General features: G+C 41.3%; 2 protein-coding genes across 10 annotated transcripts in view; both read left to right on the top strand.

The window, feature by feature from the left end:
- The window catches only part of LOC111248888 (uncharacterized), a 47399-nt gene that overhangs the window by 1032 nt on the left and 22643 nt on the right, over positions 1 to 23724 (top strand). For 5 of the 9 annotated variants that reach the window (XM_086988170.1, XM_086988169.1, XM_086988172.1 and 2 more), the window contains exons 2-3: positions 7191 to 8638; positions 19876 to 20189. Coding sequence is in view for 1 of the 9 variants with exons in the window: in XM_022805586.2 (XP_022661321.1) it covers positions 992 to 2869 (1878 nt within the window). In the remaining 8 variants the exon portion in view is untranslated. Of the gene's footprint in view, positions 1 to 2; positions 6443 to 7190; positions 8639 to 11498; positions 13217 to 19875; positions 20190 to 23724 lie in introns of those variants that run through there. The other 4 variants (XM_086988168.1, XR_015327166.1, XM_022805586.2 and 1 more) reach the window with 4 other exon arrangements.
- On the top strand, positions 10106 to 11243 carry LOC147756160 (cytochrome c oxidase assembly protein COX19). Its single transcript, XM_086988178.1, has one exon. The coding sequence runs from the start codon at positions 10733 to 10735 to the stop codon at positions 11015 to 11017; it is 285 nt and encodes a 94-aa protein (XP_086844304.1). The 5' UTR covers positions 10106 to 10732; the 3' UTR covers positions 11018 to 11243.

Raw genomic sequence — 23724 nt, 5'->3', positions numbered from 1 at the left:
GCGTGCCATCCAAACGAGCAGGCTGAGACACAACGTTAAGCTACATTCATCGACGGCAGGGGCTGACCTGTTGAGTGGTCCGTTTGAATAGCAATACAGATTGGTAGGCGAACATCGGCCAAAAGCTATCGCTCAGGATCGTACTTCTCATATGCTAAACCGTGCTACCCAATTTGCATTACTGGAACAATTTTATTTCCTCAAAGTCTAACGGTTTCTTTCCGTCTCGGAAGACGAGCAGAAGGCACCGGCAGTATGGTGTTTTGTGTTGGGCGCATGCGTTGGCCGCTTCGCGCATCGCGTTCGTGGTGGCCGCTTCAGGCGCTGCTGTTAACCATAGCAGCAGAAGACTTGGTCGTCTGTCTGTTAGTTTTTGAATGTGGTGCTTGTCTGGAACGAGCAGAGCTCCGTCAGTTTGTCGGAACGTTAGACCGGCCTTACCAGCACATTGTTTTCTAATCGTCCTGTCTACACTAGTGAGAGGCTAAAGAGGGGCAGTGAACAGGTGGCTGATGACCGAACGCCATTCGATTGTTCTCTTCACGATACTACGCGTAGTGTGCCCGCTTAACGTGGCGTTTTGTTTTGGGCGATAACCACATTCAATGACGATAACAACCAAATGCGAGTGTCTTATTGAGCGAAATTGTTGCAGTACTGTCGGTAGGAATTCTAGGGAGCGACGATAGTCTCGAAGCGACGGGAGAAAACATTGAATAAGCATGCGGCCGCATGCACCTACAGGAGTGATTGCGACTGCCACAGCTGCTCCTGCCACTTAGGGACAGTTGAATAATGCTGATGATGATGACAACGACGACGACAGACGAGCGAATATATGTTTTGATCGGCTGAGAGCAATTACTGCGTTTGTTGTTATCGTTGAAGTAGGAAACTGTTTATGGTAGTGAAAAGGAGCCTAGAAGAACAATAGGACGTGGCTGTACATTTCTTTATACTTGCTTTTTGTAACTACGTTCTGTATTGCAACATGTTACGTAATCAGTGGCCAGTGCCGGCTGACTCACCTGATCCACACGACTTGGACGAAGTTCTACATGACCTCTATCCACACGGGATAAGAGAGAAAAAACAGTTCTTTGTCGATCCAAAAAGCAGATTAAGGCTACAACTTGCGCAGGATGGGTGCACTTTCAGCATGGTGTGTCTCGCAAAGAAGATCTTTCAGGAGCACCAGGTGAATGATGACATATCAATGGAAGTTGCGTTTCGCTGGCTTCTTAAAGCGGCCCGTGAGGGCGACGAAGCAGCTATCGCAATGCTTTTATCGAAGCGGCAGTTTTGTCCACCTTTGTTGGCTCCGTTTGTTGACAACACGCTTGAGCGTGGCTATTGCGAAGAGGAGCTATCAGCCACATACGCAAAGCGAATCGTATCGAGGTTCAAAAAGACTTACATCAACGCCGATGAGAAGGTCGTGGCCGCGCAGGTTCTCAAGTTAATTTCGGGCGAGATACCCAAATGCGAGTCGTTGTTCGCGCAACGGTTTCGGCATACGTTCGGTGATCTGTTCGCTCTCGGAATGACGCTCGCTATCGGCGGCTTTATTGGACATAGATATATATCTTCGTTCGACCATTTACTTAGTCATAAGCTTGCTCCGGCCATGGACGCATTTTTCGCATTTCTCTGCACGGTTCTCCTCATCGTTAGCATGCGAACGTACTGTGCGTTATTTACGTGCGGCATGTACTCGAAGGTGATGCGTCTCGATGCGAAATACCGCGACCGTCCACTACCGTTCAGACTTCGAATGTTCTGGACTCTATTCAAACTGTATCTATTATCCTTTTCGTGTGTTACGTCCATGATTGTTCTATCGACTCTGGCCTTTGGAAGAGTCTCGTTGACGGTATTCAGCTGTACGACATATTTGATTATGCTTGTTGACCTCGTTAAGCATCTACACTTGTGGCGAAACAGCTACCGGGAACCCGATTTGTACATCGGTCGATTTCCACTACTCCTCAAATTCATCTCAGTCGTGTGCGTGTTCTCTCTGTTCTCTTTTACCAAGACGGAGCTACAAGATACGATCATTACGCTGTCAATGACTCTTGTCGCATGTAGTATACTCTATCTCTCCGATAGCTGTTCCGTGTTTACGTTCACCTTCCTCACGAGCGAGTACTCGATCATTTTGCAAGGCCTATCAGTGACCAAGACGACAGTCTTCGTCACTATTCGTCAATTGTTTATCGGCGTGCCTCGAAATATGAAGGCTTTCATACTCCTTCTGTTAGCAATGTACGCGCTGTATTCGCTTCCACCCGGCATTTTGTTTCATCCCAGAGACACGAATCCGAGGGACATCTATGAAATCTGCAGTTATACGCCTTCATTGGACACGATGGTGGCCTGCAGTAAACTAGAGGGTCACGCCTTAACTGATGTTGTTGGCAGAGTCGAATCAATTAATCTTCTTCATCGAAGCAACATGCTAGAAAGTATTGGGGTGAAACACTGGAAGCTAAATGATGGCTCCGTAGAGATTGGAGTGGACTCCTTTGAAAAGGTCAAGGTTGCAGTCACACTCACGATTGATGACATTTCTGCCTCAGTCATACTTGACGACGACGCCCTAAGTTTGATTCGGTCTCTCAGGCCAAAGAATTATATTAGAGTAAGTGGAATTCTCGAGCAGGTGCGGACAGGGCCTGAAGTGCAACTCGCAGTTCATTCGTACAGACAGGACGGACAGCGGGTTGAAATCAAGCAAATCAGGACTGCACTGAGGCTTTATTGGAAGCACGTACTTGACATCTTCGACGAATGGAAAAGTCGAATTGATTATATTTCCGCCGCAGTTAATCGTGACGATTTACCCGATGCTCGGAACGAACTTTAGTGACGGTTTTTCTACTACAAGAAGTCAGGTAGATGGCTTTATTGATTTCAGACTTTCTTTTTATCGTTACAGCAGTATCGTACGAAGTACGTATTCTAAAGCTGTCAAATCTATAGAACATAAACCGATGCAATTTTGAAATCGTAGATACGGCGTCTTTAATAAATTCAGAGACAATACATTTGAGCTTAGATACTCGATAATTAAATTCGTTTAATTAATTTTATGAGCAACACTCTACGAACTGAAAGTAATAGCCATTAAAAAGTAAGCTTTATTACAAAGTGATACATTTTTCGTTTAGATATACAGATACATAAATACTTATTGATCTAATGAACTCAACGCAACTCAGCGTGAGCAATAAATTATTGATTTATCGAAAACCCGAACGATTTAGTTTAACATCTGTTCTAGCTTAAACCTCATTATACCTATGCTACGTATCTTCGATTTACCTTTAATAAGATGGGCTGATAAGCTGTGTGGGATAATTATTAAACTCATCGTAGTTTTCTCTCGATTCACTCACTGGCATATTTTTTTTCCGAGTAGATAGATATTGGAGAATTCAATAGGTCGACTCCTTCAAACGAAACAATTTAATTATTTACTCGTTCTTTTTTGTAACTAAATTGCTTCTATAATAGTTATCTGCGATGCTTGACGCGCTTCTTTATGCCGTCCTATACGTTCTCAATCCGAGTTGCGTAGTGTGCGAGAACAGATGTTCAGTTTCGAAAGGCCGACTACTGAATTACACCCGATGTACACCATGCTGTCCTGTACTGACAAGTACATGTATCATATACATTTATATATAAGGTACTGGTAAGGGTATAGCACCCGAATTGGCACGAACCTTCGCGGGCTGTCTGTCGTAACGAGTATGCGTTCATTCACCAATCTTGATGCTTGACATAAGCCTGTCTCTTCCTGAAGAAAATTTCGCCTTACTGGAAAAGAAAGACTATAACTATTGTCAAATTCGTTCGCGCTGACAAACCCCAATTAACATGAAAATTTTTTCTTTTTGCTTAAAATCTATAATCTATGTTATGGACAGCTTTGTTCACAGCATAGGATGCAAGGAATTTTCACATTGTCCCAGTCCTCGGATTACCACACCCTTATCAGTGATTGCGACTAAGTATATAGTACTATTTTGTCGAAAATCCATTATTTTAACATGACCAGTAGTAACGTGCGTGGCAAATCATGGCGCAAAATACACTGTAAGCGAGCTGATAACGTTCAGAGGTGTAAAACTTTGGCACGATACACTGCGAGATATCGGCCATTTATCAATCACATACATCCGACCCACCTTGATAACTGTGCGCATTTTAAATACAGTGGTAAAATATGCGAATCTCCTTCGTTTGTATGACTAGATGAAAATTAGCTATAGAACAGCATGACGTAATGCGTACGACGCATTTATACTGACATCAAAAACGTACCTGAGTCGTTACTGGTCGGATGTTTGAAAATGAAATACACCGGTATAAATACGTTTTCTGCTGTTGACATTTTTCATAAAATCGGGTTGTTATGACGCAGATGATCCGGTATCACTTCTGTAAGATTAAAATGATAAACGAGGACATTGCACGGCGCTCGAAGCACGGAGAACTAAATTACAGGTGTTTCGGTGTAATTGCGTCCATTCGAAGCAAATGCAACGGATGCAAGATCAAGAAAAACCCTTGAGTGTCTTTATGTGAATGAGAGTTCGTTAATATTTGGTTAGATAGTTGTAAGGTTACGTCTTCGCATTGTCCATACTCTATATACAAAGTGATAACTGGTTTCTCATAAAAACCAATAGTTACAAGTTCCTATCTCAAGCGGACCAACGAATACACCGAAGTCGATACTGTGTAGCCCTTGCTGCAGAGTGAAAGCCAAACAGGCATAGCCGTAGGCACAGTCACCGCCTACAGCTCATTGCTTGTATGAAGACCCCTCAAAAGTCATCTCGGCTGCAGGGGGTTGTGGCAGGGACTGTCAAGTATCTTTTGAATTTATGTACCCTTTTTTTCCATAGTGTCTCCATTCCCAGTCGGTTTTCTCCCTTCGTCACGTAGCTTCCGAGTCAACCTTCTTCCCCTCACATTTCTACTATCTGTTCTCTCTCATCGGCATCGTCTTCTTCCTAAATTGGTTTTCCGGATTCCTGATACCGGCTACACACTGCGGTCTAAGGAACAGATCAAGCAAAAAAAATAGCGAGTAAGATAGCGGTGGGGGCATAGAGGGTGCTACCAGGAGTAATCTACCTTCGACATTCGCTGCCCCGATCGAATGCTTCAATGTGTGTCGGTTACTTAGATCGAACCCTAGTTGCTGTCACAAGAGGCACTCGATAGAAGATAATTGGTTAAGCGGACCCATTTCCCAACGCAGGTTTTGGGGTGGGGTTAACAGGGAGCAAAAGTCCTTTTTTTTATTTTGACATTGTTTAATGCCAAAAATGCTAGAGAAATGTACTGCGGAAGTTGAGGTCAAAATATTAGCCTGTATACGTTACATATATAAAACAAGACGGTTCATCCTCAATTCAGTAGACAACTGCGAGATAAAATACAACATTGATTACTGACAGAAAGCATATGTTCATACTACCTCCTATAATTCGATGAATGTCATAAATGACAAACAATGACTGAACGAGTAGGAGTTCTAGCTCGTCTCACTCACCGAATCTATGCTAAGGGCTCGTCTTCTCCGTGGACTCATAAATAGGCCAACGGTCAAAAAGGTTCAGCCGATAAATGACGCTAAATGAAGAAAAAATACTTTACATAGCAAATGGGACGATGCGATTACATGCGCATATGTCTCGCCAATGGAAATTCAATTTATAAATGTTTTGTTCCGTACACAGCAATGCAAGAGATAGCGTCACCCGGTTTCAACACAAGGATTAACATCCTAGCAACATTGACAATTTTCGCCATAATATATATATATATATATATATATATATATATATATATATATATACATATAATACCTATGAAAATATACGTGTGCGCTTTAAGAATAAAGAGAAAATCTAAACTAATGAACGTATAATTTGTGTTAGTAGTTTTGTAGGTCGGCGACTGTCGACAATACACCACGTTATTGACCCAGACTAGATTTTTCAACCCCAAAAACTGATAGTTACCATATGAGCTGTATATATATTTTCGTTACTAGCGCAAATGTTTTGAGGCACTCTCCGAAAAAAAGGACTTTTGCTCCCTGTTAACCCCACCCCAAGACCTGCGTTGGGAAATGGGTCCGCTTAACCAATTATCTTCTATCGAGTGCCTCTTGTGACAGTAACTAGAATTCGATCTAAGTAAGGCACTCCGAAAATGATACGACAGTTCAGATAGACAAAATCCATTAGATTTTGTACGTTCTGTTAAGACATCAAATGACTTCGCAAAACAATATTGAAATAATTGCATCTATTGAATCTGCGATGTGCTTTTAGTGTTAATATATAATACAACTGAACTTGACCCTAATTTCAAACTTACTATACACGGATTTCCAGAATACCGTATAACATAACAGGTATGAAAAAGAAACAGGAGTATGTTTAAAAATAAGCTGAAGCAGATTTATCTTGGATTTTGTTTAGTGGATTCAGGACCCGTAGGATAACTTTGTCTTACTTAAAATTGTGAACCTGAATTTTTAATATAAGCACATATATATGATGCCTTAGGTGTCGTTGTACGTGTAGGTTGGCAGAGTTGACGTCATTTTAATATTAATTTTATCAATTAATATCAATTTTTTAATATCAGTTTTAGTGTCTATAGCTACGCTATGACAATGACAGACAGAACAGTGTCGTTAAATTAAAATTAGTTCTTTATGATCCGATCGCTTGTCAGTAACTCCTTAAAACCGCTGAAGAACACTGTTTCAAGTGTTTAAATACGTTTTTAAATGGATGGCTGTTTTGTAAAGACGTCATTTTGTTTAAGTGGTTCATTCTATCCCGTACATATCACAACTAACGGACTAAGCACTCCCTCAATATCTCGATCACTTATATGCCCCACAACCCCACTGACGCTTTACTGTATATGCACCAACAATAGAAGCATATCGTTTATGCTTCATGTGTTAGCGATTTGCACCCTAAGGAAGACTTCGCTTCATTAAAGATCAGCGGGACAGAAAGACATCAATAGCGGTAGTGTTGTTTTAACGAAAGTAAAGACAAAGAAAAAATAGAAATTGAAGGTAAATGCTTTGAGGAGTAAAGAAGAAATCGTTTTCCCCTAAATTCATCCGTTTGATTTTCTCACAGGGAACCCATTGTGTCCTTGATTCCGGCTTACATCAAACTGACGTGGCCGCCGATACCGGCGGTAATCGCGACGGAAACGGCCGAAGGCGGCTTAAAATTTTAATGGTCGGAAGGAAGCAGGAAAAGGGGATAAAAGGCAGCGGCGTTGGCAAGAGTTGCACCTTGGAGAATTCCCGTTGGAACGGAGCACCACTGACTTGTCGTTGGATAGCGAAAAAACCTTCAAACACGTAGCATTCTGTGAAAAAGATAGAACATTTTAGCGGTATTTTCAATTAAAGATCAATGTCTCTTGTATGAATAAAATGCCATTTGGTCAACAGTAATCCCACTTGAAGCGCAGATGGAAACCTGGACAGGACTTTTTGCTGAATATGTTTACTATAAAAGGTTGAGATCTGAATAATGACAGTGCTAACATCTTTGTAATAATCCACAAAAGCAACAAGCGGTAACCATTTCCTTGGATGTTGTAATTTGCTCTATGTTAAATGCTTTTAGCTCAGGAAATGCCGCAGCTTACACCTATATGAAATACTATAATAACGACATGGCCGAAATTGTGAGACTACATTTCGAATAGAACACCTACAAACGGGCCCCTGACAAACCTGAAATGGTAGGCATACTTTGTTTTGCATTTACTTTACCTCAAAACGGTCAGGCGCCAACGTACGTTTCGTAGAACATGGTGCACAGAAAACTCATGATAATTCAAACAATCTATATGTTTAGCACCGTTATCAATCGCGAGATTGGGACACCACCGATTGTTTGCTCTTGTAAATGAGAAGTGGTCTTCTTACGAAGAAATTAAACTTGGTGTGATTATTTGTTACGCAGTTATCACGATATGGTGCCGCTTACTAGAAGTACTAGTTGGGCTAAGCCGCAAAAAGGGTCCAAACAAATGAGCATCCACCTGCGCATTGTCAGAAGCTGAGGAAGATGTTTCCTGTAATTTTCCGTCACTCAGTATTTCTCCTTATGTTAAACAATCCCATCTCCAACCCCCAACAACCAAGGCTAAGAGAAGTTGTACGTTTCTCGTTCCGTCTGCTCCTTCTCGTCTTTTCGCATCGCAGCCATCCAGAGCAGAGCATACTTTAGCTTGACGGGTAAAGTCCTACACGAAGGCGCAACTCGCGCAGAAAAGGGCGATAGACCACTGGCTTATTATTCGTTCTCTGTTTACTCGCTGTCGCTGTAGTACCCCCCAATTAGTTGTTATTTGTTTTATTGTGTTTGGTCTGCAACCCTCCAGCTATAAGGTGACTACTGATTGCGACGGCTGACAAAACATGGACAGCGATGTAGCATAGCGCCTGAGTAAATCATTGAGACTTCTCATTCCGACAGAGGTAGGCCAAGGCGCTAGCAAAACTATCGTTACCGCCGGCACGAGCCACAGCAATACCTTCTTCAGGAAACGCAGCTATTTACTATAAGTGAGTTCCCGTCTTATTTCCACATTCTTCCCGCTAATAATGGCAACACCGTTTGAAAATCCATTGTATCATATGTGCTATTGTGTATGGCGTCCAGCTTTGCAGATATCGGTTATGCGTAACATAGAGAGATTATTCCAAAAATACTCCTTGTATTACCAGTCTACAGTTGAGCTGAGTAGTCGTGCCCTTTAGTAGGAATAAGATATGCTTTAGACAAGAAATTTGCAGCCGTCTGTATCGATAACGCCTATTTCAGGCTATATTTACCTATAGTGAATTTATTCAAACACATATTTAGCTATACAGTTAGCAATTAAATTTCTCGCTTATTTTGCGGAGGCATTGGCAAATATCAATCCATTAATATGCGATAAGCGTTGTTTCTTCGAACGCAACAAAGTAAAAAGTAGAGGTTTTTTACGGTAACTAAGGGTACAATGCTAGTGTCAGTTGTTGGAAATAATGACACCCCTACTGCCTAAATTTTGTCAATATGACTCAGCGATATCTCTCATCTCTCCATTTTCTACTAAAGCAGAAGAAATAGTACATGAAGTTGTTCATCGTGAAGGGTCGAGAACGCTCGATCGTTCATATAGATTATGCCGCATAGGGATGATGACGTGTGTAAAATCAAGAGCTTGGAAAGTACTAGCAGGCACGGATATCTTGGCAAGATGTCGCATAATACGCAATATAATAAGTAAGGCAAATTGAGTAAACCGGTAACCTTGGTCTACCGCAATTTACGTTGGCCGAAAATATATGCTACTACATAGTATAACAGGAAAACAACTAATCTTCGCATGCTTATTGCTAATGTTAATATTAATAACGTGTTCATATTGACATAATAGCATTTCTTAGTGTTTGTTATGTATATGTGTACGTCTAGTGTTTATTCTTGTTGTAACAATGGCATATAGTGTATGTCGATTTCTGCATTTTGTTAGGCACAAATGTATATATATTTATCTGTGAAAAAACATTTTAGGTTGAACCAGAAAAATCGGTACAACTAGGTACGCACACAGTGAGAAGGCATTGTTAAGGGTATAGTAATTTCATTTTGTCTCGAAAGATATTATTTGATAATTCACAATAACTAAAATGTTTTAATTTAACCATCTGCTCTAACATCTCTCTCTACCCCAAACCATGTATCTAGCTCGATCTCTGACTCTTCAATGTCTTCAATAAACCAAATCAACTATATCTTTCTCAACTCGAATAATCGTCAAATGAAGTTGGATACAAGCTTGATTCTCTGATTGATTCCCCTTTCACGTTGTAGAAGCTTGAAACATAAAAATATACACATGAAAAGCTTCTAAACATATTAAATAATAAATCGACTGGCAGTTTTATTAAATTGTTTTAAATAGGGAATTACCTAACACATTAAACAGAGAAACACAGATTAGCCCAGAAATATTTACACTTTGTTTTTATGTAAAATACATAAAATAGCGATTGTTTTGTTACAACTTTAGTTCCAGAATATTTGTGCTCAATCCGACGACTGATACTTAAATCAGGGTATCCTTAGTTTGAAATATTAGGTTGGGAGTCTACCTATTTTCGAGCGCGAAACTTTTTTTTTATCCCGTCTTACTCGATAACTTTAGAGTGAACATAAGTTTAATTTTTATAGTAGTGCCTAACGTTTAAAGTCTACGGATAAAGTTTTCAGGGTCAAGATTCATTTAATAATACATGACTCATATACCCATGACCTACTAACCTTTCTGATTCATTACTGGGTACAGAACTCAAAACGTATGGAAAAGTGTCACTGTATAAAATACCATTTATATAATATCAAGCAGCCTGATGCTTCATATTATTAGCCCAAGGTAAGGTTAAGAACAAATTAGCGAATTTTCAAGGTCTCACTAAATTCTGGTCCTGTCATAAGTAAAGGGCCCGGGCGCACGACGGTGTCTCCACCATGCGTTCATCCGCCCGAACTACTCGAAATTCATTGCTGTCCTATGGGTGATGGCTAACTGATTGAGGGTTCGACGTATCATCTGCCTGTCTTTGAGATACAGGTAGACTTACTGTGAGTGTTTGGGAAATGATGTGGAGATGAGTTCATATACGTTTGGCCAAAAATCATTTAGTACTAAACCGCCTGATAAGGGTAGTTTTCCTCTCGATCATGACGGCGACTGTAAACGGGAAGTTCTACGGTACCTTCTTTGCCTAAAAGAGAGTAAGTACGATTCGAGTTCGTGCCGTGATTTAGCCAAGGATTATTTGCGCTGTCGTATGGAAAATGACCTCATGGCTAAAGAAGAATGGGTAAAATTAGGATTCAAAGAGAACGAAACATCCGGAGACAGTGAGCAAGTACAGGCAAGATCTGCTTGAAGATGTCGTGCGGAAGCTTCACACAGTAGACCACATAATCTGCACTATTCGCTTGCCTCTACCAGCCGTGTGACCGACCGTAGAAGCACTGACATATATTTAAATCGCATTAAGACGATGATAAGCTTCTGCGTTTTAGTTGCCGAGTTAGTGTTTCGATTACCACTACCAAAATCAGAAGAGAAAATTCAGCAAAGCTACTTTTAAGCACTTCGTTAATTATGTCTACTAATCGACGAGTCGCACTTCTTTGGCGTAGAGCGTTTCGCTCGTTCCGCGATAAACCAAACGCGAGCTCGACCAATCTGCCGAAGGCTCAGACTGAACTAAAAGCGGAGTCCGCTCAAAAAAAGGGCAAGACTGAAGAAGTAAGTGATGTTGAAGATCACATTAACCCGATCACTGGTGAAATTGGAGGGCCCAGAGGGCCCGAACCCACGCGCTATGGTGACTGGGAGCGCAAAGGGAGAGTGTCTGACTTTTAAAGAGCTACAACTACATTGCTATTGCCGTGACACAGCACATGTTTCGTATGCATGCATATGCTATGTTACTGTGGGTCGAAGATTAGTATACTGTTATAAAAGAACAGGTTTAAAGTAAATCGTGTTGTTGTTCATGGTTCCGGTCAATTGAATTAGGTATTAATGAAACTGTCGTTAAGCGTGACGAGGCTTGGTACATTAGGTACTATGAGAGTATTTTGGACTTGTGTTTGATCGACTTCGACACAGAAGTTTCTGCACCCAACTTAATTTACAACCTCTACTCAACATTTTTCAGCAAGTAAAAAATGCATTAAAAAAAAGTTGGAGTGTACTTAGCTTCTTGTAATTTGGGGGGGGGGGGGGGAGAGGGTCCGATCAACATCTTTACGAATGGAATTTTTATTATGACATACGCAAGTGAAGCATTGCGCAGTGTATTTCTTAATTACTTAATTAAAGAACGATTTATCAGTTCCCATTGGTTTTGATGCAAAAGCCAGGTACCGGAGGCTGTCGTGCTTTACTTAACCGCGCTGCAAATAGATTTACATTGCCAATTTTGGGTTGCTTTATTCATTCACATAGTTGCATTCGATATGTCTCTATATGTGATAGTATTGATAAGCTAGAAGATGAAATAAAAGAAGCATTTGATATTCGTATCAATCTGATATGTTATTATTTCACAAGACTAAATGTTATTTCTATTTTATATATGTTTCTCCTACTCGATTCTTCATATCATCAGATGTTGTTCACGGTAGGCGTTGCGTTCTTCCTGTGGTTGCAGGCAGTCTAATGTCATGCCGACTATTGCACCGATATAAACCATCACATTTATAAGTATCATAATCTGATTCTTGTTTAATATCCAACCATGTAGGTTTATGATCATTTCCTTTACACGTATTATCTCGTTGGCCAGCTATAGTTCGCGCGTATGGTACAAACGTATATGAGTGCACCTTAAATAGATCTTTTGATTTTAAATTCATGTGAATACACGCAAAATTGTAACCTGGATCCTTTTCAATGTTATGAAATAATATTGGTACCTGCCAGTTTACATAAGTAGGGATGTCTAGCACCAACGTTATCTTCACTCTTTCTATCTTTATTAGTCTGAAAAATGGCAAATGTTGAGCTAAGCCTGGAATTTCAGCCAGTGTCGAGCCATATAAGTAAGTGGTAATTCTATATTACCACTTGATGCTTTGCATATTGGATGTGTCACTCTCAAAACTTTTGCGCCTGCGCTTAGCCCTAGAAGTAACATTAGAAAACACTCCTATGCATAGCCATGTCTTAATCAAATGCCTCCGATTGGTACCGGTGAACGCTTACCCTATGATAATCAGCACCGAAATGTGATGGATAAGCACTAGTAACCCCAGCGACGATTGGAATAGGACTACCTTTGCCTAGGACACTTGTCCGAGCAATCTTTTCTCCGTAAGTGAGTAGAGGATCAACACGTTTACGTGACACTCCCAACGGCACAAGTCGAATGGCGTCACTGTTCATGTTATCTTAAGTGCTGGCCACTTATAAAGATAACCCACGTTTATAGAAATGCTTGGATAGGAAAGGGTAATCTGTCCAGACGCGCTATAAATTTCGTGTAATACTTGTACCGTTCGCGAGTGACGGACGAGATCCAGCGTCTGCTTCATCACGACTGACTTCAGGAAAACCGACCCATCCAGCCGCCGTTAGTATTTCACTTTTCAGTGAAGAACTCGATCGAATTAAGAAGAACTCCGAAATCTTCAAACATCTCGTCTCTGGAGTTAAAAAAGGCCCCCAAGGCACAGCACATTTGCAAGGTTTTCGTATTTACAAAAACGCAATCCATCTAACATAAATCAAGAATCTGATTGGAAGCCGTGGCCATTTTGAAATTACAAAAGCAACTAGTCCATAAGCAGTTTTCTACTGAACACAGTTTTTTTGGATTCGGCTCGATCGGACATTCTAATCCACTGGAAGAAGCACTCTCTGACGCATGTGAAACATGTGTATCTGATCCAAACGATAGATATAAACTAATTGGCACTAATCACCCTACTGTGTTTGTCAATTGGTATATGAAAATCAGAAAGGTGTAACCAAATTGCCCAAAAATTTTCCAGATCCGTTTATAAGAATAGAGGTCTTTGGTAGAACAATTACCACCAAGAAAAGAACTGACCATTTTCAAGGTTGGATTAAATGTGACGAATTTTTAAAAATTTGCAACAAATATGCATACAGAGTAAATTATAATGGGAGCTCTACTGAATTTACGTCGGAATATGTATTTTATTACAAACAATATTGATTGCACCAACTCATATAAATTTCCTGGATAAGGCCCAGCGTCACTTTGACGCAGGATTTATTTCTATTATAATACGAACCCTGTTTTAATCTTGTTGTTGTCTTGGCCTTTGCTCATTTCCTTGTGGGTCTATTTTTTCCATTTACTAATACTTGGTGCTCGTAGATACCATTATCCTTCACCATGATGTATTAAGGACTTTTTCTATGTGAGCCGCACATTATGTATATGTGAGCTCCGCTAACGTCTAACCTTAGTTGTTATCGCTCCATATTTACGTGATTACATAGTATGCACATACACTATGTGCGTGCTTTTATTATTATGATACCAATAACAACAATTATTATTATTATCATTGTTGTTATTATAAAAAGTATAATGTACAGAATTATAGCATTAAACAGGGTGTACACCATCGTTCATTAATCCTCCGTTTGCCCAATCTTCTTTTCACCTCTGTTAGATTGTTTCCATTGTTTAATTCAAATGGCACCTAGATGGAGGCCACTCGCAGGCTTCTGTTTCTAATGTCTTTTTATCAATTTCACAAAACCTAATTTTTTTGCGAAATTGAATTTTTTTGTAGATAGATTTGTTTATGTTTAGTATATATCCAGTCTTTAGCAAATGGAATTCTAGCTGTTACTGCATTAACCTTCCGTTTCACTTGCGTATGTACTAAATCCTTAAATGATACCTCTGCTCGGGCCATCTTGGGCTTTCTTCATTTAGAAATTGCTTGTTATAGATGAATCAGCATTGGATAACTTGATGGGCTCCTCATTAAGAATTTGTCTGCCTGAACGCCGCTGATGCTCGGACGGCCACGTAGATTCCCTGTATAAATAAATCATGAATACATCTGGAATTGATGGAAATGTGCCTGTCACGTCTGTGATATGCTCCTAGGATATCTTTATGGTATCAGGACGGTGAAGGTCTTATTCGTATAAAAGGACAAAAATTTTAAAGTACTGCCTTGGTGAGATGTTTTTCCGGTAACATAAAAGTAAAGTGACGATAAACTGGCATATTTTACAACCGCTTAGTAAAAAAAAAGTGCATTCCGTCCCTCCTTAAGCCGTCACCAAAAATCTGCTAATTTTTCCTTACAAGGAAGTTAAGCACTGATACATTATGCAGATTCGATTGCACTATTAATGATTTATTCGCCTAATACTGTGGGAATTTTAGCTACCTTACCGTACGCCTGAATCTTAACAATCTGCTTCCTTGCTTTCTTCGGATGATACAGAATCAATCAAAGTTCACTTTAATTACAAATCTTTCGTAGGTTTAGCCTTTAGCGAAATATGGCTTCATCTCAGTGACATATCGACACAAACGAACTATCGCGTAAGTTGTCGCATGAGAGGCATTTCTTCAAAATACACAATGTTCAAAAAATATAAACTTAGGAAGTAAAAGTCGAAGGGCTTAAAATGTTTTTGTTTTCTGGGAAACGCGCACGGGCTGAATTTACCGAATCAAATGCTTACATAGACACTGGAGTCGGAAATCATAAGCCTCGTACTATCATTCACACACACATGCTCCTCTTCCAATAGCGTAACTAATCTTCCAGACCACTACAGAAAAACACCGAATCCATGAAATCTCGTGGCCTCGGCAACATTTCCCATCTGTACGTTATTTAGAAAAAAGTAATGGTTGAACGAAAGTTACCTAATATTGGATCGTTCTTTGTTACGCAATCCGTATTGTGTTCAAATCATGTCACTTTTGCCTTTATATTACATTGTAAAATGCATTCGGTCGGTGTATAGCAGCACTCGGAAAAACTCCATTTTCAAATGTACATTTCATTTATTGGAATTATAAACCTAAATGTGTTCTTTTGCCAAGCTAGAAAGGTTTTTACCAGCGCGAATCAGGTATCCAAGGGTTTGTTATTAATTAGAACGGTAGATGATTCTTCGTTCAGTTTCGCTCATCATGACACAACTTAATAGTCATGGCAAGGAGAGGGGCAATCTATTTTAATCGAACTCGTATGCATTAGAACCTAGGGCATTCAAGTATTCACAAATAAATTCGAGTGTCGAGCAGGAAACCCCTTTGTCGTGCGGGTTAGTTCAATGCAGCTTAATAGGAAGTACCTGAACGCTTATGTTTAGCTCACTCAAATGAAGTTTTGCAAACACATGAGAAAAATGTCTCTCCGCATCTTGTACGGGCTGTTTGCCAGGCCAATCTTAGAAGAGTAAATAAGATGACGCTGTGAATCAAATGCTAGTATTGCCAAGGCTTTGCCAATTCGGTTCAAACATGTATGCCATTTCCGCTAAATCTCTTCAGTGTTAGCCATCATCAAATTAAAAATAGTATCGTAGGAATCTAAATATGTAAAAACATTTGGCAATGTGTTATTGAAAAGATTTGTCTATGTTGTTAAGGAAGAACGTGTTTGGCATAAGCTAGATCGGGACAATTTGTTTCCATACAGACATAAATCAGCTGTGTAAATTAAGTTTTTAATATGAATAATAAGGTATGCTGCATAAACGCGAACGTTACAGGACGTCTCTGGGAACCAAACACTGAGTAAAAGTTCAGGTAAGCAAGTGGTTCAAGCAATTCGAAGATACGCAAGAGTACACCAAAGACGATCCCTGTTTTAGAAGATCTGTGATAACGATCACGGATAAGAACGTAGCGCACCTCACGATTCCCGTCGACCGTCGGAGAATGGCAGCCGCCTAAAAACTTTATTAAGGAATGTTAAGAACATTGCACTAGTCTGTTCAAAGCAGAAGATCAGAACTGCGACGCTACAAGATCTGCACCATCTATCACAATTATGCACTGACCCATACTTCATTACACTTCCTGTACAGCGGTTTTTGTTAAAAACTCGACATGTGTTGTTTTAATCCTTGGATTAATTCTAACTCTCTGCGACCTTTTTCCATTCTTAAAACAAAAAGAAAGGCTGAAGAGAAGGCATTCTGACATGTTAGAAGAAATAATAGAAAACTTCTGACCGAGTCGAAAGCTGTCCCGACGATCAGATTTGAAAGAAAGTTCTGAAAAGTCGAAAAAGCGGTGACATAAATATCTTATTTACGGGAAAAAAAATACTTCTTAACCTGAAACAAATGATTCATTCATCTTTAAACAAAAAGCTATATATATATATATATATATATATATATGTATATATAGAGCAAATAATTTTTTGTGGTGAACTTATGCTAATCTGCTATTCTTGCCAGTTCCTCCTAAAACAAAATAATGAACTTACCATGGCGGAAAACAGTGCGTTGCTTTCACGCCTTGATGAGAAATCACTTGTTATGCAATTTCTTCGTGCGGGACGAACTTCTACCGAGATAATAAATTTCTTTGCTTACGCAAGTCGAGTCTTTACAGGTTCGTAAATGTATGTGCGGCTGCAGAAGCAGCTCTCAGCACAGAAAAACTGCAAATTCAGGACAGGGTAGACAACGCGGACTCGAGGGTTAATCGAATCGATGCCGTCCAAAAATGCACTCTGGACGACCGTTCTGCTTCGGTCAGATTGTTAGCGAACAAATTTGATGTGTGCAGGACTACCACGGACAAGCACAAAGACTTCAGATACCCGTTACAAGAGTCAAGGAATCTCCAAACCCGGAGGTCAATAGGACGAAGGAATTAGATCGGTGTCGCTTGCTCTTTAATTTTCTCAAGAGTGGACAAGCTGGTCGACTCTTTTTTGCCAGGGGAAAATCCACTCCTTATCCAAAAATGGACCAATCAGTCATTTGCTTACGATCCAGAGGCTGCGTTCATTACGGGCAAATGCAGCTTTCTAATTTATGTTCTGACTCTGGTGTCTAACGAAGGAGCCGTCATAGTTTTTTTTTCTAGAAAAGCAAACATACGAACCTGTAAGAGATTTATCTGTATATTCTACAAACGATTATCTAACCGTGAGTTGCTAGACTGTAAGAATGAAGTTTATTTGGAAGAGAACAACGTACAACTTGATAGCTAAATATTTGAGAATAAATATATCGTTTCGCTTATGTGTACTTTCATTCTCGCTGCAACGTCCGTTGTGTGCTTTCTGATTTAAGGGCCTTAGCGTAACGTAACTCGTTCAAGTCCGTATGAACAAATAGTCATTTGGCTACTGTAATAGGCCGCTTGTAAAAGGACTTAAAGCACTCGGTTTTGAATCCGATACGCGTGGACGATGGATTCCTTATAACTTGTTATTGCTCAGAACACTGTTCTATGGATGGCTTATTGCTTTCGATTTACGGTATTACGAGCAGCATCATACGAAACAGCGAGTTCATGGAGTTCGAGTATGTGCGTAGGCGGTAAGCGTCACTTCGGACCGCAAGACGGTGTTGCTTTCAGAGAAGAACGTGATGCTTGTGTAAATCTGCGCTCCTTTAACAGCTCAACTTCTCTTGATAGGGCTTCTTTGAAATCGATTAGTAAACTGCGTCGCCCACTATTTGGATCATTCGAATGAACAAAATGGCAGCTTGTCTTAGCGTGTATTCAGATGCCGTTCATTCTTTTCTATAGTTCAAATGTAGTACACGTTTTATTTCCTTGCTGACCAGTATCATCGTGTTCCTTTTTGGCTTATGTTCCCCATATAAAATGTAACGTCAATGCGGCTTGTCGTTATTACAGAGTGCACTTATAATTTTGAAAAGTTCATTATTTGTACTTTCAGTATAAAGGAAGTGCCATCTTCTTCTAGCGTGATTCGTCAAAACGCGATCTACGCAACTACATAGGTGATGCTTTGCAAAATTGCTTCTCCTATGTGCATGTTTATATTATGCGATGCGGTATCTTATCCAACGAAATTTAAATATCTGACAATAAATTAAAAACAAGGGTTGTGGGCTCATCAACTAGCCCGCCGTACATAGAGAACAGCAGTGTGCGCACCCGTTGTATTTCAAACGTAGACTGGTAACATAATAAATCTCATGAAGACTGTCAAGCGGAAACATGTTTTGAGACCAGGCAGAATCAGTTCTGGTCATTAACTGCTTTCGTTTTAGATAGTAAAAAGCATTAATGTAAATATTTATCATCTTGGATCAACAAGCCGAATTCTTGCCAATGGCTGAAGAGGCTGGAAAGACTTACCAAAACGACATAATATCCGATAAGAATTTATCTTTACTCAATTTGCCATTGACCCTTTCACCCCCCTCTTTTTCTTCGAATAATCACTGATTTGAAATGCTAAGTGTCAATTTTACTAATGCTGTTTTATCGATGAATGGTAACCTGATGGCTCACAATAACAGTCAAAATACATCACTTCGGTACCGTTTCCATTGTCTGCAAGGCCCAACAATTTAATTTAGCGTGTCGTGCGCTTGCTGCGTAAGGGCAATAGGCTACCTAAAGTCCTGAATCTTCATCTGCACATCCGATCGTATGTGTATTTCCTACTGCTGTTGTTGCTACTACTGCTTCAACACCTATAGCCTTAGCTCTTCTTGATCCTGGCAGCCGCCCCTGGCTCACCTCCAGCTTTCGATTCTCTCTAACGCCCAGCTGGCAATGTTTCTCGTCGTGAACGACTCGCTCTTAGTTCTCCTGTGTGAATTGGGTGAATGTCTCCTATTCTCTCTCCTTCTCTTAGGAGTTTTGCCTCGCTGGCGAATCCCTCCTCCTCCGAATTTCTCCCTCGCCCAATATGGAGTCCTCTTTGCCTTCCTCGGCGGCACAGCCCGGGGCTCGGTCGGCAACGAGCGAGCCAGTCAAAGAGCGTACCCACCTTTCCAAGCACCAACACCGTCACCATCAACATGGAAACATTATAGCGCTTTGAGCAATCGGCTAGAGGCACAGTGACGATTTTGGCTAGTGCTAAAAGCAGTACGGCTAATATTGATATGAGTTTATCATCGCATGTGCTCTTCTGTACCGTATTCCCGTAGTGCGTGCTGTGACCAAAAGATTGTCGGGTGTTTTTCCTTCTATTACAATTGCACCGAGTGCCAAAACTGCAACAGTAGAGAGCAAAATCTCGTTTTGTGTTTGTGCTTTTGGTGAAACAGGCCCATCAGCCAAGGATTGCAGTGGGCGCGTGGGCTGTGGGCGCATTTTGTATGCGCAAGGATGATTCGGACGGTGCTATCGTTGTTTTAGGGGTGGTGAGGCTGGGGATATCAAAATAGCGAAACCCAACGACGGAGTCTGCAACGGTGTCCGGAAGGATATATTGGAGGATATATAGGGATATAGCGACCCTACATCCAACAAGCCGACAACGGAACCACCACAGGAGTGGTCCCTTCGAGCGGTCGCGTCACCCTTACAGCGGAGCTAACGAATGCACTTAAGATCAGGCCAAGTTCTGCTATTCTTTGAGGTACGCAAAAACGAAAAACTATTAATAGGAAGATAATAAGTCTAGTATCATCATACTGCTGATGGTGTGGATGAGGAAGGCAATATTTTTCTTTCTAATTATATCACTGTGACTATCATTATTATGATTATAATTATTATTCCCGTGTGCGAATATATTCTATTTCGTCGTTTTGACGATTGCCTTTTTCTGCTCTTCCGTGATTATTTCCGCTGGCAGGTCGACCTCGCTTCGGTCTGTCTCGATTAAATTCGTTAGGCTCTCCTCTCCTTGTTCATTTTCTTCTATTTATTGATTACGTAGATATAGAGGATATATATACGTCAAGATACTAGATACGCATCTCTAATCTAATTTTATCGATAGACGCTCGAGCGAGAAAGGCCTGCTTTTGCTGCCGGCCTTGCGTCGGTCGGTCGGTCGGTTTGGCTGCCTTCTCGCGTTTTTGCTTCTTCTACGAAGCCGGGAAATCTCTAGCCAATATCGAGTAGTAGCGGTGGCTAGTATTGTCTGCCAACGGCAACGGTGACACACACACAATTCTTTTAAGATTTCCCTTTGTTCTTCACATCACTCATTTTCTCATGTTTTTTTTTTCTATAAATTACTCTTCGGGATAATGCGGTTGGTATTTCCGAGTCTATTTAGCACGCGATGCTTAACTTTTCAGTCAGCCCTTAGCCTCTACTGTCGAAACTTCGCGATCCGTCTTATTTTTCCCATCCTTCTGCCAGCTTGCCCTAAAGTACCGATTTTGCGAGATGACACGCACGCGGCTCCATCCACCTAACCAAACTATCTATTGCTGTTTGAAACGCTACCGAATAGAGTTGTGGGGAAAACGGTAGGGGGTGGCTGGTAAAGAAGATTTGGATTTGGGTGAACGCATGGGGGTGGCGATTAGCAGAAACAATCGCGAGGACGTCGACGGCGAACGTCGATCCTCCCTCTGGTTTCTTTCCCTCTGGTTCTTGCTCACTCACTCTTTCTCCTGCTCCAGTTGCTTCTATTTCGCTCCAGTCGACCGCCTCCTCGGCCTTACGAGCCTTCCCACACATTGTTCCCCCTTCCGCGCATCTGGCGTCTCGTCCTGTTGCGCTATTGCTATCAATGTTGGCTGATGTCACGATACGGAACAGACAGCGAATAAAGCAGCTCACACTTCAGACTCACAACGATCTCAATCGAAGTAAACATATCGAAATCCTTTTTCGAATAAAGGTTTTCGAGGAATAGAAGCCGGAAACAGATGAGAACTGAGAGGGCAAGCATTTTGAAGAGGGAATGTTGCTGTTTGACGGCTGATCCACTTTTTTCTCGAACTCGAACCTAATTGACTGTATCTCGTAGCATTATCTATTTGCCGAAACGCCGCAAACGTCGAGCTTGCTAAGCCTCAGAATTATATTTACAAGGCAAATAACAGCACCCTTATGCACGGGTCTCATGGTCAGGAAGTGTACAATCGAACATCGCTTTATTTCTTTTATTTATCGTATTATCTTTGTACGATAGGGGCCAATTTTGCTGCAGTCCTTTTGACTATCCACTGTTTTCTAAATTGTGTATAGGCTTAAATTTTAATCTGGCGTAATCCGAAGATCTGTAAACGAATGCATAGTTTCTACGAGGTTGTTAGTATGGACCTGTTCAAAAATAATCGCAGCACTGTTGCAAAATGTAAAAGAGGTTCATGCAGTAAAAGACTTCTCGGAGGATCATTATCCGCGTACCCTTTCCTTGTTGGCACATCTCTCAGGCTCGGTAAAATTGACGGTGAAGTTACGTATGGCTTTTTGCTCCGAGATTATTAGCTCATATTTGCCAAAAATGATCTTTTGATGTTTTAACACGCGTGGCCACCAGCGATACAAATCCATTGGATGGCAATTTATCTTTTCAGGAATGAAATGCGGGCCGAACGTCATCTAGTGTCTGTCGTTAATTCGTTTTCTCAGTCGGTTATCACCGGTTGTCTGTCCTCCATTACCGTCATCACTATCGTGTCATCCATTGCTATACTGCTGCCGGTCCTCTGCTGTCAATAGCGCTACTATCGACTTTAGTATTAGGAGCAGCCGCAGGCGATTAGAATCGTTGCCGAATTTAAACCTATCACGCTTTCTATGTTGTAGTTGCCGCCAATGGAGAAGTAAACAGGCAGGTAGCAACGATCTAACGGAACTACTGCTACCAGAGTAGGAGCGGCGACAGCGGTAGTTCCATCTACGGTCCCCACAAAGTCAAGTGGCTGCTTTGCTGCCGCTGTCCTTTCCGCATCGTCCGTCCGTCCTTCCGTCAGACCTCACCGTGATAACGATGTCTTTCGTATGAAGGTAACAGCAACGATACTGTTGACGATTATGGCAATGGAAATGGTGGAGATGAAGATGAAAGCAAGCGTACGTTTTCTATAGGCAGCCATCGCTTTTCGTAACATGTGGCGAGACCTTACAGTCAGGGGGCGCGTTTTTGATCTGAGAGTGAATCTCTGTGGCCACAATGTTAGCCGCGCTGATGCTGCTGCTGTGATAGTGGTGAAGGCTGCGGCGATGGACGACGAAGTGGGCAGCATTAAAAGGCTGCATCTTCTTCCTGAGTTTCTCTCGGCTTTTCCCTCTCTGCGCTTGCAGTTGTATTTATTATTCGTACCGTTGCTGCCAGGTATACGAGTATATGTAGCGAAACTCAAGAATCTGCCTGGTGCTTGCTGTATTCTATGCTCTCTGTTTGTTCGCAGCGTGAGTCTCTGTTAGCTGTTCGCAAAGTTTCATTTGTTTGGCGTTATTAATGTCCCCTCTTCGGCGCTACGCGTGATGAGAGAAAAGGAAGAAAAGAGGCATAGACTTTCCATGAACTTTGCTGCATGTCTGTTTAGAGCGGCTGCGGGCCCCAACAGACGAACCCTGAACGCCATTTGCCCGCTTGTCCCTCGTGGAATGCGTGGCGCTTCCGCCACAATCTCGGCTTCTACTGCTATTACAGTTATTTCTCCCTCGAGTTCTTTCGTCGTTTTTCTCTGCTTGTTTTTTTTTGACTTTTATCTTTCAGCACCGCTGGTCGGCCGACGGACGAAACAGCGTGGTACTCCATCGTCTCTCCACCAACCCCCTGATCGTTCCTAACGATCTAGAAAATCCACGGAAACCACTTTTTCTTCCTAGGCGCGAAGAATCAAAGACATAAGGGTCTCAAAGACTTCTGCTTACTCGTACCCTAGTCAGCTGGCTCTACGTTTTGTTGTGCCTCTTTTTCTCTGCCGTTTTGTCGTGACGTTGTACCGTTTCCTCTTGCGACGTTCTACTCACATTACCATGCACGTTCCGTCTTATAGAGCCCAACGTATATACAGCACTCCGCTGCTACTCTCTCACTTACTTCTCACTGCTACTACCGCGGCCAGAATAGTCGGATCTAGGTTGCACTTTGTCGTCTTCTTGTCGTTTGCAGTAGTGTCCTGTGAACACCTCGTGCCACGCTCTGCGTTAAACCGTACGCAAAGCACGAGAAGTATGCGATACTACCTGCTGCTACA

Source organism: Varroa destructor, unplaced genomic scaffold (genome assembly GCF_002443255.2).
Source record: "Varroa destructor unplaced genomic scaffold, Vdes_3.0 BEIS01000004.1, whole genome shotgun sequence".
Classification (NCBI taxonomy): domain Eukaryota; kingdom Metazoa; phylum Arthropoda; class Arachnida; order Mesostigmata; family Varroidae; genus Varroa; species Varroa destructor.
This window is presented reverse-complemented; position numbering and strand designations above follow the sequence as displayed.

What these genes read in the sequence shown, in the direction of transcription:
- LOC147756160 (XM_086988178.1), top strand. Translation starts at nt 10,733, where the DNA reads ATGAGTTCATATACGTTTGGCCAAAAATCATTTAGTACTAAACCGCCT.